This window comes from Parambassis ranga, chromosome 8 (genome assembly GCF_900634625.1).
Source record: "Parambassis ranga chromosome 8, fParRan2.1, whole genome shotgun sequence".
Lineage (NCBI taxonomy): Eukaryota > Metazoa > Chordata > Actinopteri > Ambassidae > Parambassis > Parambassis ranga.
In genome coordinates, this window is record NC_041029.1 from 4,364,738 (window position 1) to 4,383,659 (window position 18,922).

Genomic DNA, 18,922 nt, shown 5'->3' on the forward strand with positions numbered 1-18,922 from the left:
TGGATTAGATCAGAAATGTGCTGTACTACAGCGTTTTCAGTGGTTTTGTGTGCATATGTGTGGACGCACGCATTTATTAAAAACGAAACGAAAACGACTTTGTGTGGATGTGGCCTACGTTTGCTGTAACTAACCATCTTGTCACGGTTCGATGAAAGGACACAAATGCAAAGGCAGGCCACAGTTCAATGGTCCTTTATTCACAGGCCAATGTTCAGTACATGAGAGGGCAGTCCAGAAACGCAGTGGTAACAAAAAGGCCTAAAGCTAAGGCTGGTCGAAAACAGGCTGAAGACATGCACTGAAAGGCTTTCAAAGATACAAAGGCTAAGGTAATCCAAGAAACAACCCACTGTTACTGTTTACAAAGGTCTACGAAGATCTGAAGGTTGGTTAACTTGGAGATATACAAGGAACAAAAAATACATACAACTAAATCAACCAAGGGTGGAAGAAAAGGGGCTGGCAGGCTTGGATGACACACAAGACTCACAAGCAAACTGGCACAGAGTGAAGGGAAGACACACCTGATAAACACTAGGGAGGGAGAGACAATCAGACACAGGTGAGACACATGAGGGCAGGGCAGGTAATTAACACAGAGGGAGCCACAGGAGGAAGTAAAACACACATCCTTCAAAATAAAACAGGACAAGACAAAACACTAAAACACCCAGGAACTCAGGAGAACAATCAAAACCCACAATGAAACCAAAAAAAAATCTAACTGAGCTAATTGTTCTAGCACCCATGTAAACAGTATAATGTAAAGCCTTTTCTTGGTTTCATTCATGTAACAGCGCAACCTAATAACTCATAACAAGTGTAGACATCTGTAGAGTTTTATTTGATGAATACGCTCTAGGAACTTATTATTTAGTGATTAATGATGGATTAAACCTGGTACATAATAATACATGATGATCATCAATTACACTGTTCAGTATAGACAGAGCCATTACACCATCTGTTGCAGAGGTGAACTCTTAACATTACCAACATGGGAACCTTGACTTAGAAATAACACACTGCCATTATAGCCTGATTACCTTGTGGTGATCGGACAGCACCGTCAAGTACAAACTATGATGTAGGTCAGTATGGCTCTATCTAAGCTTAGGTACAGTTGAACTATATAAGTCTGTTTGCATATGTACTGTTACAGTATAAATCCAGTTACTGCATAACATTGGATGTATTTTTATATAATATATAAGCATGCAAAGAAAAGTATGAACATTTGACGTGACACAGTGCGTTTGTCACCGGGCTTGTCACACAGCTGAACCTCTGATCATTGCACACACGTCTTCATCAGCTTCATTCTGAGGTGAAACGTGAACACTGCGGTGAAAGACGTTGCATGTGAAGGTAGAGCTTAACTAAAATCAGCACACAGGTGAGACGCAAATCAGCTTATTGTCATCCACGCGCAGGTGTACACACTCTTCTGATACATACATTAAAGCCTTTAAGACCCCAACGCACACACACACACTCTTCACTGTACTGCTACACGGAGCAGCTCCTGCTGTCCTACAGCGAGGACAGCGCAGGCTGAACTCTTTGTTAAGGCAGCTGTGAGCTGTGGGCGGGAGACACTGTTCATACTGAAAGTCGTCTCCGTCACAGCTAATTTTGTCGACATGTTGGCAGATTCTGCAGAGCGTGCTTTAAAGGAGCGGTTTTTCACTCCTCAGATGTGTTTGTATCATCTGCGGTGTTACGGTCCATTTTTACTAAGCCTTGTTCATCACATTGAATTCTTCTTTACAAGGTCTTAAAGTGTAGGAACGTGTTCAATCCTTGGGTAACAAACATGCCCTTGAGCAGGAAATAATGATTTGGGGGAAAAAAACTAAATGTGAAGCAGTATAAGAAGAAGCAGAGCGTGTCTGTTTTTATACTTAGTGCTGCATTAGAATGATGTTTTTGTTATCTGATGGTGGGCGGCGGGAGGAGGAGACTGCTTTGAGGCTGAACAAAATAACAAGAAACCGTTTTCCTCAGAGAAGACGGGAGGGGAGGACAGAGACAAGGAACTATATAACCCCATTCTTCTAACAGGCGATAATTAAGTTGCGCCTCTTTGCTTCACACCCAATTAGTGTTACTATTCAGTCTCTGTGGTAACAGGCAGCCCTAAGCTGGAGAAGCCCTGATCTCAGGGTTACTTTTACTATGTTCACGTCGAGCAGGGAGTGATGAAAAAACTGTAGCTATGTGGAGATTTACCTGAAGGGTTCGATGTGAATATGTGAGGAGAGTGAAAAGAACAGGCCACGCTCTGACGTGTGTTATCTGTGCTGTTTATGCTGCTTGTACAGAAACATTCAATGTGATGCTTTAGATCCTGTTCTCGGCTGAAAAACAACATTTTGTTGGTGTTGCATGTAAAATGTCCTTCACCTCAGTAAACCTCATAACAAGAGTAAATTCTAAAATGGTTGGATGTTCTAGCTTACAGGTTTGTTTACATGCCAATAACAAACAGATGTCTTTGTTTTAGGCTACAACATCTTTTTGCATAATTACAAGCTTCTGTGTTTGATGATGCTAGTTAATAAGGATGTGTCAGTCTTTTTGTGTATTGTTATTTTTTATCTTTATCTTCAGTCTGTAAGTGATGTTGTCCTTGTAAAGAACTGAGCAGGGACACCAGATGAAGCTTAGCCTCAGAGCTAACTGTAGCTCAATTACAGTCATTTCTGTGTTGCTTAATAATAAACACTCTCCCTGTCAAATCAATGGATCAACTCAAGTCGACTTTGAGCCTCTACAGTTATTTAAACAGATATTGGCTGCGGCAGTTGGAGCATATGATGAAACTTAGTCACATCATTTTGTTTTTAAAGTGTCAGAGAACTAATAATTGCTGATGTCAGAAGAGAGCTGACTTTAATGACCCTCCCATTCCTCCTCTGTCAGCTGGATGCCAATAATATGACAACTGCTGCCCAGTGACCTTCCCCTTTGTCCCCCGAGATATCAAGATCCCATCTGTACCCACAATTATTATTCATTTATGTACGTTAATTAGCATTTGGTTCATTTGGAGTTTACCTGCTTTCAACTGTGGAAGAAATTGTGAGGCAGCATTACAGGTGGAAGAAAAGATAACATTCGAAAAGCAATACAGAAAGTGATTTTTTTCCTCTACTTCCATCAGGAATAAAAGTGATTGGAGGAGTGAAGGAGGTGACCGGAGAGGAGTTTGGAGTCTACGTCAAACGGATTTTACCAGGTGGCCTTGCTTCAGCCGATGGTGAGTGTCGTTTTCCCTACTTTAGCTTTACTTTCATGAGCTCGAGGAATAAGCAGCAGAATGGAAGTGAATGTTGATGCGATGGTCAGAGTTGTCAGGCTGAAACCTCTGGAGTGTCAGAACAAGTATTTTTGGAGTGTCTCTCATGTGAGTATTAAAAATGAATAAAACACACCACAACATTGTCATGGCCTACTTTCTCTGTGCCATAAATGATGGATGTAGGCCGCAGATTTGAAAGTGAAACTAAGAGAGCCAACTTTTGTTTGTGAGATGGCTGGAGGTTCATAGAGGACATCATGTTCTGAACACCACATGTGCTTATGTATCCGGATCAAAGGAAGTGCTCCATCTTTCTTGTGCTCCTGGCTCACCAGATTGACACCTCACTGCTGCTGACAGAAAAAAAAACTCGGCATATCCTGCCTTAGAAAGTAACTGACACTTTTCTTCCTTCTTGAGAATTCACACATCAGAGGCTTGTTAGCTTCATGCTAGCAGAATCTAGCAGGCCTATGTACTGCAGTTGGGAGTTTCATCTAGCAATCTGATCACATAAGGACACTTCAGGGTGGGCCAGGTGAGCCAGGAACAGGTTCCCCTTTCCTGATATTACACCTCTGTGGGTCTCTTGTAGCACCACGAAATCCATGTTAGCAAGGATGATGGTTCACTCGTGTCAGACCTCCATCCAGGATACTCATGTTTAGCCTTTTCATTTGTCCCTTGTTACACAGTGTATACTTAAGGTTCAGGAAAAGATCGTGGTTTGGGTGTCTGACCTATCTCTGCACGCTACCCTCAGTGAGCCCTCTCTCACTCTCACTCTTAAGACTTTGTGGATAAGATCAGTTAAATGGAAATGTAAAAATGAAAAGCTGCAGACAGTAGAACATGCGGTGCAGAGGTTTAATTTTTTTATCTCTAAAGTTTGGAGAAATGAGACAGAAGGTGTTTTTTAGGGACATGAAGAAATTATGACCCAGTTCACTGCAGTGTGGTGTCAAATATCCTCCCATGGTTCTTGAAGAAATCTGATAAATGACACTTTTTTTGTTTACACACTGCTTTACAAATTATGACAAAGCTGACACCTCCACCACTGTACACTGCAGCACTGTCATCTGACCTGCCTTTGCCCACTGACAGGTAACCTGATGCCAGGGGACCAGATCTTGGAGGTGAATGGGGACAGTCTAGTTGGAGTCACAAGTGAAAGGTAATGTATCAAAGGCTCACTGCACTCGTGTTTTGTTTGTACACCACAACTGCTGATTGTGTGTCTGCTTGCTTCACAGAGCTGTGGACGTCTTGAGAGCAGCCTCTGCAACCAATCACATGCGCCTTCTTATAGCCAGAGACGAGGAAGCAAAGTAAGCAGACCTTTCATGTTTGAGGGGGGGTGGCTGTTAACACTGAAAATGTATATATACATAGAACTTTCTTAGCTGTGGTGACCTATAGTCACGTTTCCCCTCAAAAACAGTATACAACATATGAGACACTTGAACTGAATTAGTATAGCAGCGTTGGTGGTGAACTGCTGGTAGTATTAGTGCAGAACTAGCTTTCTAATCTGACCACCACCAGTTTGGGTGAATACAAGGTCAGTGCCAGCTGTCAGCATCACAGGACTCTGCAAATCCACTGCTGGCAACATGATCCCTCACTGTACGTCGACAAAAGTAGTCCAGGATTTGCATATTAAAAAAAGAAGAGAAGAAGCAAATAAGTTGAAATTTGAGAATGTTCTGCTTGTACATCCTGACTGAAGAGAGTCTGACAGCGGCAGGATTTACACCTAAGCTGTGAGGAGAGGATATGTGTCAGAAATTAGCAGAGATGTGACACAGCAGGCTGGATTTACAGTGAATATGCAGAGCTGCGTGTGTGTGTGTTTTCCTTTTTTTTTGCACTGGGATATTTGGTCTTTTCACCGTTTCATTGTTATAGTTAGGCAGCATAACACACCACCACACAACATCCTGGTCCCGCCATGCTTTGTGTTGCACCGCAGAGGACTGACATCAGAGTCAGTCGTAAAGGGGAGAGAGCTTAACCTAGGGCAGTTTTCCTGACAAGATGAGCCTTGTGTGTTAATCTGCGCCCTGTGCTTTAACTACCCTGCAGCCCTGCAGGGAGGAGTAAAAAAGGGGGGTGGAGGGAGAGATTAACTGTTGGTTTGTACCTCCCCTTCCATAAGCAAAATCTGCTGCTGCAAAAACACAAAAGGGACGGTCCTAAAGAACGGAATTGTGATGATGACAGGCAAATACCAACAAAGAAGAAACCTGAACAAGCCTGATATATATAGAATATATAAATAAAGCAATAATTTGAAATTTATACATAAATACACACAAGCAGCTATTGGTTCTGGTAAGACATGAATAGACATTAAATGGTTAAATGGATGCTTGCTACATCACCATCGTGGCAGCATGATAGAAAGAGGATCCTCTGTATTCTCTATAGATTATAGATTATATTTGTCAGGTTAAGAAGTTGTCGTTTCACTGTGAAAGGCCTCCCTGTGGTGGCACCTTTACCTCAATCATCTGTCGCTGCTGGTTATGAAAGAGGTGCAGCATGAGGTCATCTTTTTTGTGCTATCCAAGAACAATTTGTGTCCTTATTTTTTCACAGAGGCAATGTGACTGCTTATCATAATCTGCTTAGAAAACCCAAATTTAAATAATCATCCACAAAAAAGGGGAGGGGGGGGGGGGGTATCATAACGTGTTGTAAAATGATAATATTCTCCAAAAGACAAGGGCAGATATGTCACCTCCAGGCACCGTATAGTGTTGTCGCCTGATACTAAAAAAGACTTTCAGTTTGAAATATGTTAATGAGAATGTGTGTGTAAGGGGTTAATAAATAATAACTGCACAAATAAACCATGATAGCATCGAAGATTTGAATCTATAGCATGAACAATTAGATGTTATCTGCATCTTTAATCTGTCTACTATTGTCAAACCCAAACATTAATCTTAATCTGTGTCTTTCTGTTTCTTTTGGAAAGGAGGGAATTTGCTGAGCTGATGGAGAAATATGGATCCAATGGTAGCACGGGATCAACACGCAACTCTCCCATCCAGCAAGGTAGGTAAATCCATGTTCAGACTTTACACTATGGATAACTTAACAATTTTATATATATATATATATATATATATATATATATATATATATATATATATATATTATTTTCTTCTGCATGTAATAATGTAAATATTTACATGTGGTTATCAACATTTATTGCCTGTGAAAAACTGTACTAGACTATAAGGGAGAGGATGCTGACTGCAGTTCACGTAATGGCCACAGGTGTCACTATTATTAAAGGCTTTCATAGCATCAGTGTCGGTTAAAGAAAAACTCACAAAAAATCCTTAAACAAACAAAAAAAGATGGATCACACGTTATAAAAAAAACAAATGCAACAGATAAACGACCTGATTCGTTTATTCCTTTAATTATTTTACATCAATGTGTAAATATTCACGATGCAGAGGAACTTCCAGGGGCTGTCACGTGACCTTTCTATGTGTGATTGAGTACTAAGCCCGAAGGGTGGATGGAGTAAGTCACCCTTTAAAAATGGCTTATGACAAGTGCACTTGTCCATTACACAATTGCCAACATCTGTTTCAGTTGAGAAGGAAGCAGCCAGCTGGTACAGATTTGCTAAAACAGGGTGTTCAGCATGTGAGCGGTCTCATGTGCTTTGGAGCTGGGCATGGTGTAGCTACATCAGGATTCAACCTCAGAACGAGGAGACCAGGATTTAATGTATGCATCCTGTTGAAATAAAATTGCATTTACATTTTCAACACCACACTTGCATGAGCTAAAAAAATGTGTTCCCATTAGATTCCAGTGTACTGCTGAACTGCAGCATGAATAGCCTCCACACAGATTCACCTTTGATTGTGAGGACAGAAAGGGAAACAGATGTCGACCCAAGGCAGTGAATTAAAAAAAGAAAAAAGAAAAAAAAACAAGTCTGGGGGATATTTGGGTTGCTCAGCAGTTGGTCGGTCAGCATATTGGGTATTATTCTACGCTTAGAGTCGCTCAGGCTTAAGAAACATTTGACAGGAGGGCAGACGTACTTAAGTGGAGAGCCTCACTTTTACAAGAGCCATCTGTGGAGAGCTTCTATTTTAGTAAAAGTAAAATGTTTGCTTTGTACCTTTCAATGAAATAAATGCATCATCAGGGAGTCTCTGAGGTTACATAACTTCTTGTATATTTCATGTCCTTTTTTTGGTAAAGGAGGTCGCTACCTGGATAGCACATCATCGGGTTCCTCGTCCCGCTCCCAGAGTCCTTTGCTGCTGAGTCCAGCAGGCTCTCAGAACATGTACAACAACAGTGGGCCTATGATGCGCTCCCTCAGGTAAGAGCTTCAAGGTGTCACGTCACTGGAACACAGGTGCAGCTAGGTTAGGATTTACTGTTCGGTTGATACAGGGTAACGTGTGTATTTTCTGGTTGCAACTGAACTGCAGTTCCTTGACTGGCCACTGGAGGCTGGTTTCAAAATTGAATCAATCTCATTAGACCTCCTTTTAACAGCTCAGACCCACACAGACCTAGACTTTAAAGGGGCTCCACTGCCTGTTTGTCCTTCCCAATTGTTTTTGTGTCTTTTGTCTTCTCAGCCACCCAGGCGAAGGAGTGATTCAGCTAATATCAGTGGCACGATCCAGCAGTTTAGGCATCACCATCGGTGGAGGCTCCAACAGGCCTGATGGCCCCGCAGTCTTCATTCAGGAGGTGCTGTCCGGAGGAGACTGTCACCGGGTAAGAAATGAGGGGTAAAATGATGATAAAAACAACAGGCAGTGTGGTCTCTGGTTGATCAGGGCTTGTCTGACTTCCCACTTCCCTTGGTGGCACCACAAATTATCACCATTGTGTTAGCTTCGTCCATCCATCCAACAATATTTCACACTAGGCAACAACTGTGTGAAATATTGTTACTTGAGGATCCTCCTGTTCACTATGCTCACTGCATCCTTTGATGAATACATGACTGTGATGGATGGACGAAGCTAACACGATGGTGGAACATGAGGTTTGTGCCCGCTGCCATTGTGTGTGTGAGTGTGAGGGAGGGGCAGAATGAGAAGAGTGCATGTGCACACCTCTGCAGCTTTGGCCCTAAGATTAGTGTAAAATACTGCTGAGCCACACTCAGGTCAAAAGCTGCTGATCCTGTTTCTCTGACTAGCTGTCTACAGTGGACATGGTGGATACACACACTGTATGCTTTGACATCTAGGGATCCCACAGCTCTGTTTGCTGTAGTGTCAGCTTGTCTCCTCCAAATACTGCCAGTTTATTAAATCCTGTTGAATATATAGGAATTTATGCTGGATTCAAAAGTTGCGTGCTGTCGGGATATTTGTGTTTTAGTGTCAGTTTATGAGAGGAGTCCCAGAGCACACAGTGTGGTTGTTTGGTCTCACATTTACACTTTTGCATTTTGGTTCTTTTCATCGAATCTCATAACTACATCATGTTTTTTCTCTCTCGAGAACAACTGTAAAGTCCCGAGAGCGTGTGAGAGGGGAGGAGAGAGAATACAAATGAAAAATTGTCAGGAAATGTTCTGCATATCTTGACAGGAAGCGGCTGGTGAAAGTGATCGATGGAGGAAATATTCAGTCATCCCTGCTTGGGTGAAAAAAAAAGTGCTGAAAAAGTGCAACCTCAAACCGTCACAGAGGGAGTGCCGTCCTGCCATCTCCCCTCTTAGTCGTAGTAATGGCAATATTTGTGTGATGGCCAAAAATACACATAGCCAGGAAGGGAGCAGAGGACTCTGTGATAAGTAATTCACCCAGGTGGACTGTCAAGAAATCTGCTATACTTGCACATACTTAAACATACTGTTTGCACATGTCTCTGCCTGCTTACTTCCCTTGCTTCCTTCTTCCCAATCCCATCCTCCTCGCCTCTCTGTCCGCCCACTCACTGTCAAATGTGTGCAAAATGACAAGGAAGGGAAAGGAATGAGAATGAAGAGGGGGGCAGAAAATACACGGAGCTGTTCCTAAGCAGATGTTTCTTGTTGCAAAATATCCTGCAAGCCTTTACATCAGTGGGATTTAATGTGAATGTCCCTTTAGTTATCTTGGAAAAACCTGTGTTGTAGAGCTTTGTAGACACACATTGACCTGTTGTAGCTCACTGTTGCCACCTGTTTTGCACACAGAAATGATGTTTTAATGTGTGGGTTTATTTTCCACTGTTTAATACCAGTACCGCCTACTTCCATTTGAAAAACACAGTTTAACTTGTCCTGATGTCATTGCCGTCTCTCCACACACTGCAGTAATGGAGCATCTGTAGTAGTATTTTATTCCAGGGAGAGTGAGACTGCATCAGGCATGTGGACATCCTTCGGTCCATTTGTTTTACACTGACCTATACGGACTCAAAATCCCCAAAATGCAACTATGTTAAGAATGGGTCAAAGCAAACCACAGCTGTATGTCAACAGTCTGTCATGCAACACTCTACACTAATCCCCAGCTCTGTTACAATAGCCCCTGACTATTGTCTCTCTGTTTCTCAGGCTTCTGCTTATGGAAGCAGGTTGTCCATCTCCTCCAAATCCCCCAACCCTTAATCCCATGTGTCATATAGAAAGCAACCTAGCATTGCATGCACTGAGGTTTTTCTGTATGGCATGAGTCAGCAGAGGGATTATGCAGCCATGCAAAACTATAGGTGGTGAAACCCCAGGCAGAAAGACAGATATGCATGTAGAAGAGGATCATCATTAACCAGCTGCATCATCATGGGTAACCATGAGATCAGTTCTCACCTTCCTAACTAACTTCACAGAATATTTTTTACAAATGTAATTATGTGTGATAACAAAAATGACCACAACCATGCTATTTACACCAGAGTTACATACTGTGCAATGGCACCAAGAGCCACCCAGGTATCCTCAGAGCCAACAATACCATTTTCACCTGCCACAGTGCAGCTATGTACACCTGGGTGTATTCCATGACAAAGACAAGCAGCCAGGTGCGCTTAGCTAACAATGCTACTTGCACTTAGTAATGAAAACTAGCTGTATACCTCAGCCAGTATCTTAGCCAATAATGCTTTTTGAATTTAAGTGTACCGTAAATCATGGTATGAACTATCCATGTTTTATTAGCTAACAATGATATTTGCACATGTGGCTATGTATACCATGGGAGGATACAATGATGCTATTTTCACCTAGTTGTATATCATGGGATTAACAAGTATCCATATGTTTTTAGCTACTCATGCTATTCACACCTATTCTGGAATATTGTGGCTTTTTACACGCTTGTGTATATATCATATATATATCCTAGTGTTTTAGTCAACAATGCTATTTGCACCCAAACTATGATCTTCTCCCAAACCTAAACAAGTAGTTTTGTTGCCTAAACATAACCGGGCCAAGAGTAAAGACTAGTTAAAGTGTCTCTCTCTCTCTCCCCCTTGTGCAGGATGGACGTCTGAGGCCTGGAGATCAGCTCATCGCCATCAACAAGGAGTCCTTAATAGGTGTAACCCACGAGGAGGCAAAAAGCATGCTCAACAAAGTCAAATTCAAGTGAGTGAATTTTAAAATAGCGTAAACTCTGAAAAACCTCCACAAAAACAGCATGTGTATCTTTTTTGTGTGTCTCCAGCCAAGACAGTGTGGTGGAGATAGCTTTCATCCCAGGTAAAGGACTTTTTCCAAGTAGCACGTCTCTCCATAATGGAGTCCAGCGAGCGGCGGGGAACAGCTACAACTCTGGCCGCTTAAAAGTCCACATCAGATCACCTGAGGTCAGCTCCACCATATGTCACTGTAGACTCCCAGATTACATGGAGTGTTGTTTTTCCTGCAGTAAGCACAAATATGACGCAGTATTTATTTATTTGTTATTATTTGTTTTTTTGTGCAGATTTGTACAGAGGAGCCGGCCCCAGTGTCCTCACCCTCTCCTGATATTTGCCCTCCAGAAATTAATATTTCAGGTAGAACACTTTCTTTCTGTTCCTCCCATTGTTGTTAGAGTGCAGGGAGCTGTTTGACATTGGAAGAAGATTTATTTGTTTTTAAATGATTTGATTTATTTCTGTATTTTTATTCTGGTCTTTGTATAATATGATTTACCAAAGCAGCTGTGTCATAAAAAAACACATTTTAAAGACCACTAAACACCTGCTGAATCAGACAAGAGATTTTCAGTGATTTGTCCTCCCTTAAATCAATCTCACATTAGATAAGCCCAGCTGATCTGAGAATGAAAAAATGGGGAACATTTGCTCTCTTACAGAGATTTGGGATTAGGTGGAGAGGAGCAGATAAGATTTAAATGAAACTACATCACAGTAGGGGACACGGGAGTGTGAGGGTTTGTGAAAGTATATGTACGTGATATAATAGTAGGCTAATTTAGAATTTTCCTTAAGAAAATTGAAACTAGGAGTCAATCAATAAGGCAACATAAAAAGATAATAAAATAATCTGGTAGTGTTAGTTCAGACTATGGATTTCCACATATTCTGCCCGTGTGGTATTCACAGATTACTTATCATAAATGCAGATGTATATACAGTTTAAAGTTTTCACCCTCATGTTCAGGGAGGTTCACTGTATATTTGCCTAAGAAGCCACAGACATGCATCAGGGGCTCTTCTGTTGGAATGGACCATATGCATCAATGAGCATTTTGCACCTATTACCCTGTCACTATGTTATTGGTTGGACTTACTTGAACCTCTTTTTGCTAACTTCAGGAAGTGTGCATAATGATAAAATGGAATTATATGGGGTTCTAATGTTAAGGGTCGCTCACAGCCTTTAGTGGAAAGCCACCCGACAGCTTGTCCCAATCCTATTGGCCAGGATTACCACAGCCAAGGTTATTTCCTAGGTGCTGTGACCACTTAGCTCCCCGCCAGGCTCTTATTGGTTAAGCCAGTTGCTAGCTGTGACAGATGTCAGCAGTTTGTGTTACGGTGAGCACACACACACATAACTTACCTTTGTTTCCAAAAATCATAATTTCTCTATATGCACAGATTGTCACACAGGTCACAGGACAGCAGCAGTGATCGCTCTTACATTAGTTTCCTTTTTGCTGCTGCCTGACGATGCTTGAGTGAACTTGAACGCACGGCACTGTATGCACCGTGTAACTCTGTTGAGTGGGCTGACGGCGTGACCTTCTCATGTGCTGCACCTGACCTGACCCAAAGTGCCACAGAGGTGTTCAATCCTGTTAAAGGGATAAATGCACGATTGTGACGATATGTTGGGAGTCTGCCGCCCACTCTCTGTCTGACGGAGGTCTGACGGAGATTTATTTCTCCTCAAGACGAGTGCACATGCTGATCCTCATGGGTCAGTGACACAAAAAAACAAAAACTGTGTTAGTATTTTACAAAATAAAATATGTTAAACATTATACATAAAATCAAATAAAAACTAAAATAAAAATAAGTATTTAAATATAATATATTTATCTGGAGCATCGGTCGGTGTAGTGTAATAGTGTAAATGCTTTGTGAGGGACGAGGTCGGTCTGAGGATACAGTCGGCTCTCGGCTCTCTCCCCCCTTAGCAACAGGGGTCCAGCCTGCAGTTCGACATCACCGCAGCGAGCAGCCGCACAAAACTGGGACAGACAAACTCATCAAATTAATATTAGGCATTGGCTGGCTGCCCTCCCCTCCCTCTCATCTATATAATCATCCACCTTCCCTCCACTCCTCTCTTTTTAATCATCTGCTTTTCATCTGCCCCCCCCACCCCACCCCACCCCACCCTCACGCACACACCTCCTCTGTCAGCACAGCCGCCCAGAGAATCAGTCCATCCACTCTGATATTACAGATTATCCAATGATATTTCTCCTCCTGTTGTTTACAAGGTGTCCTCTGGCCTCATATACACTTTTCTTATTATGTTTAAAGGGGGCTCCTGGTTTGATCTCTCATGTATAAGTGTCTACATAGGAGTCTTAATCCTGTCTTTTCACCTCCACCTTTTTTTTAATCTGTCTGTAGGTTCAACCAGCCAGAGGTCACCAACAGGGACGAAACCTAAGATTACACTGGACCCCTACATACGGCTCAAATCAGACAAGTTAGACTTGGTGAGTAAAGTAAAGCCAGTCAATGGAAAGGTTTGTCCTCACTCATTGTCTCTTGTTTCTGTATTGATGGTGGAGTTGTGACTCTACACTCATACATAAGAAGAAAATTCACACTGAGCATTAATCTCTTTTGGATTATAATTTTACAGTTGTAGCACTTTCTTATCCACACCCCCCCAAGATCTAGCTTCATCTAATTATTGATCTCTCTCCCTGCTCGCTCTGTCACACTGTTCATTTAGAACTTTATTTTTATCCTATCAGCACATTCCCTCCATCTCTCTCTCTCTCTCACTCTGCTCACCCCTGTCATCCAGCTTCAGATTTTTTTCGACCTGGACTGGTCGTCTCTGCCCTCTGTAGAAATTTCCTGCAGTTATTCAGCTTTGATTTTAATTTTGTCCGGATCCTGCTCAGCCGTAGGTTGACCCTAATCTACCAATTCATTAATGGGATTAGAGCGACAGAGAGAGTTTAAATTTTGAATACAGGCACAATTCTCTCTTGATCCGTGGGCTCCTTTGCAAAAACAAAAGAGAGAGAGAGAGATGGATTATGGATATTTTTAGCTTTGAGAGATACTGTAATGAGGAAATGTCACAAGGTACAAAAAGCCAATGAAGGACAAAGAGATTGACATGCACATTTAAGAGCAATACAATCTTTTGGCAATTTAGGAGATATATTTAAGATTTAAAGGGGCAGTTCACCCCTAAATCAGATGTTTTTCGGTACCTGTTTATGTTTGTGTCTCTGTCCCTCTCAGGCTTTGTCCTTCCTCGGGCTGGACGTCACAGAGGAGAAGAGAAAGAAGTTGAGACAGAGTCTGACCACGGACCCACAAGGCACCGTGGCCTATGGAGGTAAAGCGCACACACAAACACACACAAACACACACACACACATGAAACACGTCACATATATTTCCCCATTGCATCAACAGCAAGGTGAAAGATCTGTGTTGAGTTCCTGTCAGATCAGAGATGCTGTGTGACGGCTGCATGCCGCTTCCTGGTTGTGTCACTTGTGTGTGCGATGTCACGTTGTGTAACCATGAGGCAGCTCCGGGTCTGCTTGTATCCATGCAGTCAGCCAGTTGTAGGAGACCTGGGCTATAGAGAGGGCCAGCATGCAGGTTTTTTTTTGTTTAGCCACTGAATTATTTTTTTTATGTGGAGATATTTCTGTAATCTTATCTGTGTTTCCATGGTGACCTGTAACAAACATTTTGTCTCTGTGTTTCAGACTTTGTGGAGGCGACCCGGAACGTCTTCCAGGAAAACCTGGAGGAGCTTGGTTTGGGGACGGGGCCCTTCACCTTCTCCTATCACGAAGCAGCGAGTCTGATGGACACGTCAGCCTTCCACTCACCAGTAAGCACCCCCCCATGTGGGAGAAGCATGGCGACTCGTCTACTTTACAGAAAGCCGGTGAATAAGGCTGGAAAACACAGTTAAATGAATCCTGTAATATTTGTGTGTGCAGACATATGAGTCCGAATGCAGCTACAGCAGTGAGGAGATGGAGCAGTTTCAGACGGAGGTGAAGCAGCTGCAGACCCAGATGAAGCAACTGAAGGTGAACACACACACTCACTGTATTGATGTTAACAAGAGGAGGAGGAGTCTGACTTCTCAGACTCACCTGATGACTCCAGCAAGGCTTCATGTGCTGCCTCTCTTGGCAGGTGATGCTGAAGGACATGGAGCACAGCAAGAAATCCCTCGAGGATGAGTTGCAGAAAGCATCAGAGGTGAGCCGGGAAACAGTGTGTGAATCCAGGCGTTGCTAGAAGTTCACACGATTATATTCACCGTGGAACGTTCTGTTGTCCTTCCCCAGAAAGCCTGTTTGACTGTTGAGGAGAACGTGCGTCTGAAAAGTCGTCTTCAGGCAGCCGAGGCTGAAGTGGGGCAGCGGCAGACCAGCAGCGCTGAGCAGGACTACGAGGAAGTCATTCAGCTGCTGGAGGCGGAGATCAGAGACCTGAAGAACCAACTGGCCAGCAAGAGGCAAACACGAGGAGCGGAGGCCGGCAAGGTCAGTCTCAAACAGGTACATCTTTTTCTGTTTCATTTCATCGTTTCAATCAGCTTCAACACTAAACTCCTACATAACGATTTGCAGACCTTGAACAGCTTTGGTTCCTGTTGGATAATATTACAGTCAGTCCCTGTTATCACAGTAAACAACAAAAGCAACTGTGTGTTGAGATGCTGTGCAGCTGGAGCCCAGAGCAACAACATGTGGAGCTCAGAGCCAAGCTTTTCTTCCCTGTCATCACGAGCTGGAGGCCCTGCGGCACCATCAATCCGCTGCCTGACTCTTAGTCCTCCTCACACTGAGCTGCATTTCTCAGAGGCCACAGAGCTCTGGCTCTGTTTTCACCTGCTCCCCGCTTTGATGAAAAGAAGGCTTTCTATTCATTTTCCTCCAGCTCTCAGGCTTACCGCCTCACAACCTGTGGCTTTCCATCTCAGGTGGTAAATCCCCTGGCTGTATGCCGGCACACTCACTCCGTTTTTTTTGTTTGAGCTGTGAGACAAAGCGGCATCCAGTTAATAAGAGAAAGAGGAGAGAGAGTTTTGATGTGCTGCAGAACATGGTCACATGGGTTTGAAAGGGCCAAAGAGTGAAGTCACAACAGTTCTCCAAACAGCTGTCAATTATTATATAATTTAGAGAGTGTGTATGTCTGTGTGTGTGCAGGAGGAGGTGGTGGAGCTAAACAGGAGGCTGACGACCGTCGACTGCCAGCTGAGGAAGTCGGAGCTGAGCCGGAAACACCTGGAGATCTCCAACAAGAAACTGCTGGGCTTCGCACAGGTACGACCCTGAGTGCACACTCATAATAATTCTATTGGATAGCTATCAGGCTATTGTTAGGCGAAAGATTTTATTTTGCACGATGTTGTTATGTGGTGTGGGTCCACATATCTAGAAGTGTGTCCCTCACATGAAGTTTTCATTTCTATGTTTATTACTGTAATGTGTTTTATAAGTACTTGTGTGTTAAGTAAGTTTTACAGAAGATCAAAGGAAGACAGGTATACTGAATGTATTGAGAAGTGTGTAATTCACTCCCTCTGTTAGCTGTTGTCTGCTCTTTGGAGACAGCTCTGGTTGATATCAAGCTAAGGTTGTAAATCCAGATCTTGATTGAAAGAATGTGTGAGCCCATTTTACGACCCACCCTTCCTGTGAGTTTGTTTTCCTGGTTACCTCCAGATCTGACCCACAGCTTATGAGATTTTAGGACTTAAAGTGAACTTACATGGGGGAAGAGGTGGAAGCTTTTATGGGGCTTCATAAAGTCACTCGTATGGGACAGTGATCATTCTCGTGGACTTATCTTCTTAGGTTGACAAAAAGGGGACCCCCTGCTATTTATTTTGTTTTTCTCCTGACTCTCAGGGTTAACCATTACCAAATAAGGTAAACTAAATATCAGTTGACCCCATTGGTGCAGAATTAGGGGAGGACATGATTTTATGGGATCTCAAGATAGGATAAAAGGTGTTTTCAAAAGAATGGCATGTTGTTCTCTGGCTGTGAGGCCAGGCAACCACAGAGATCTCTGTCTGTGTGACTCAGAATTTGCTTCTTTACTGTTAAAATAAATTGTAATTTTGAGACCAGATATTGTCAACTTCTTCTTAATCAAAGAACCGGGGAAGATGAATGAAAGGATCCAGAAGATTTCTTTTCCCTAACACTATCAGTCTAAGAGAATTGCTCATTTCTTCTCTTGTTTTCTAGCATGAACATTGTGTCTCAGCTCACATACTATGTAGGCTTCAGTCATATTGTGAATTTGACAGCAGCGCCACACATTTTCTTGAATCTAATGGAGTCAATCTGCCCCCGTGTGGCTAAGGGGACACACTGCAGCTCTCTGCACCGCTGCAGCTGGATCTCTTCTTTTATCTCTCTGATGTTCAGTGTTACTGATAAGCACTACTGTTACATTGTCTTTGTCTACAGAACGTCCACAAAGTGCTCTCAACGCCCAGCCTGTTTGGTGGAGATGGCGGGTAAGAAACTCTTAACATCACATTTTTTGGCTTCTCACAGCTCTGCTGTAAGGTAGTCTCGCTGTAATCCATCCACCTCTTCTGTTTGTTCTTCTTATATCAGCAGCAACAGGTCGTCTCCAGTCACGGACAGCCCTGACACTCCATCGCCGCTTCCTGATCCCGCCTTCCAACTGGCAGCGGAGGCCAAAGAGCTGGTGGAAGGAGTGTGTACGGTCACTCATGATAACAAAGGTAAATTAGAGAAGAAGGCATCAGTCGTGAAACAATAATAATAATGATGTTATAGGCTAACGGCATTTTCGGTTGTTGATCTGCAGCATCTGCTAACACACCGGAGGCGGTGCCAGTCCCAGATGGGAGTCCTGATCATCAGGTGTGAGCGACAGAAAGCCAAGAGAGGACGGAAAGATGACCCGGGCCTGGCTGAACGAGCTGAACACACACAACACCACGGTGGACAGGGGAAGACACAGCGCCATTCCAATATGACTCCCAGATACAACAATACGGCTTCAACCAATCCAAACCTTCACTCCCAGTGACCGATCGATCACGTTTTAATGCCAAAGCTCGCTTGCACACTTCAAAAGAGTGTCTTCCTTTTGAAATATTCCACAGTGTGTCTGCAGGGTTCAGCAGCGGGATGTGTGACTCAGCCGTGACCCAAGGACTCTCATGGTTTCAATGACAAATCACATGTACAGAAGTCTCTATGAGAAGTGCTCTGCCAAATAATAAAACAATCTGCTGGACTTCTCCTTTGTGTTGCAGTAGGTGGCGTTGGAGGAGCTGCATGACTGAGCCCACAGCAAACACACATACTGCTTGTTAATACTGCTCCCTGAACTCTTTTGTAACCCATCACACACATTCACTCCACGGACTGCATGTAAAAGAGGACCTGTTTGCTTGGAAAGGACAATCCTGACCTCAAAGAGTCTTCCTCTGTGTCATAATAATAACTCGATGCCGCCTGCCTCCGTCACACACACACACACACCGTTGCTTATTTGCTCCGCCACATAGGCAAAGAACTGTTGAGCAAAAAAGTAGAAAAACAACAGCAGCGCCCCTTTTCCATCATGCTAACTCTCCTCGTGCCCTTACTCATCATTCAGAAGGCATGACGAAGGCTTTGCAGAGGCTGGACATGAGCAGTGTGGGTCACCGCTTCATATCACTGCATGGTTCATGGCTTTACCGTCGCCGTAGCTCCAACTATGTAAGCTTGTGTTTAGTAGTCACAGTCATAGGCAGACATCAGTCATAGGCTACATATGAAACATTGACTTCATTTATACAGACAGCTGCAAATTCCAACACGTCCTGTAATTTAACTAAATTGCATCTTTGGTGTGGCCTCATATTGTTTCTGTTACCGTTTTATATTAAAGGAATAACTGATGACTGTAACAGTGTCGGGTTTCTTTATGTTTTTATGCGTTTATTTACAT

General features: G+C 43.1%; 1 protein-coding gene across 11 annotated transcripts in view; it reads left to right on the forward strand.

The window, feature by feature from the left end:
• The window catches only part of LOC114440280 (syntaxin-binding protein 4), a 34,327-nt gene extending 15,505 nt beyond the window's left edge, over window positions 1-18,822 (forward strand). For 4 of the 11 annotated variants that reach the window (XM_028412629.1, XM_028412633.1, XM_028412624.1 and 1 more), the window contains 19 exons: window positions 3,170-3,265; window positions 4,415-4,484; window positions 4,564-4,638; window positions 6,294-6,373; window positions 7,550-7,673; window positions 7,939-8,080; window positions 10,786-10,892; window positions 10,972-11,113; window positions 11,233-11,305; window positions 13,343-13,431; window positions 14,198-14,294; window positions 14,677-14,804; window positions 14,917-15,009; window positions 15,119-15,184; window positions 15,274-15,486; window positions 16,141-16,257; window positions 17,416-17,465; window positions 17,569-17,699; window positions 17,786-18,822. In XM_028412629.1, coding sequence (XP_028268430.1) covers window positions 3,170-3,265; window positions 4,415-4,484; window positions 4,564-4,638; window positions 6,294-6,373; window positions 7,550-7,673; window positions 7,939-8,080; window positions 10,786-10,892; window positions 10,972-11,113; window positions 11,233-11,305; window positions 13,343-13,431; window positions 14,198-14,294; window positions 14,677-14,804; window positions 14,917-15,009; window positions 15,119-15,184; window positions 15,274-15,486; window positions 16,141-16,257; window positions 17,416-17,465; window positions 17,569-17,699; window positions 17,786-17,847 — 1,955 coding nt within the window. In that variant the 3' untranslated portion in view covers window positions 17,848-18,822. Of the gene's footprint in view, window positions 1-3,169; window positions 3,266-4,414; window positions 4,485-4,563; window positions 4,639-6,293; window positions 6,378-7,549; window positions 7,674-7,938; window positions 8,081-10,785; window positions 10,893-10,971; window positions 11,114-11,232; window positions 11,306-13,342; window positions 13,432-14,197; window positions 14,295-14,676; window positions 14,805-14,916; window positions 15,010-15,118; window positions 15,185-15,273; window positions 15,487-16,140; window positions 16,258-17,415; window positions 17,466-17,568; window positions 17,700-17,785 lie in introns of those variants that run through there. The other 7 variants (XM_028412630.1, XM_028412628.1, XM_028412632.1 and 4 more) reach the window with 5 other exon arrangements.
• Window positions 18,823-18,922: the final 100 nt, after the last annotated feature.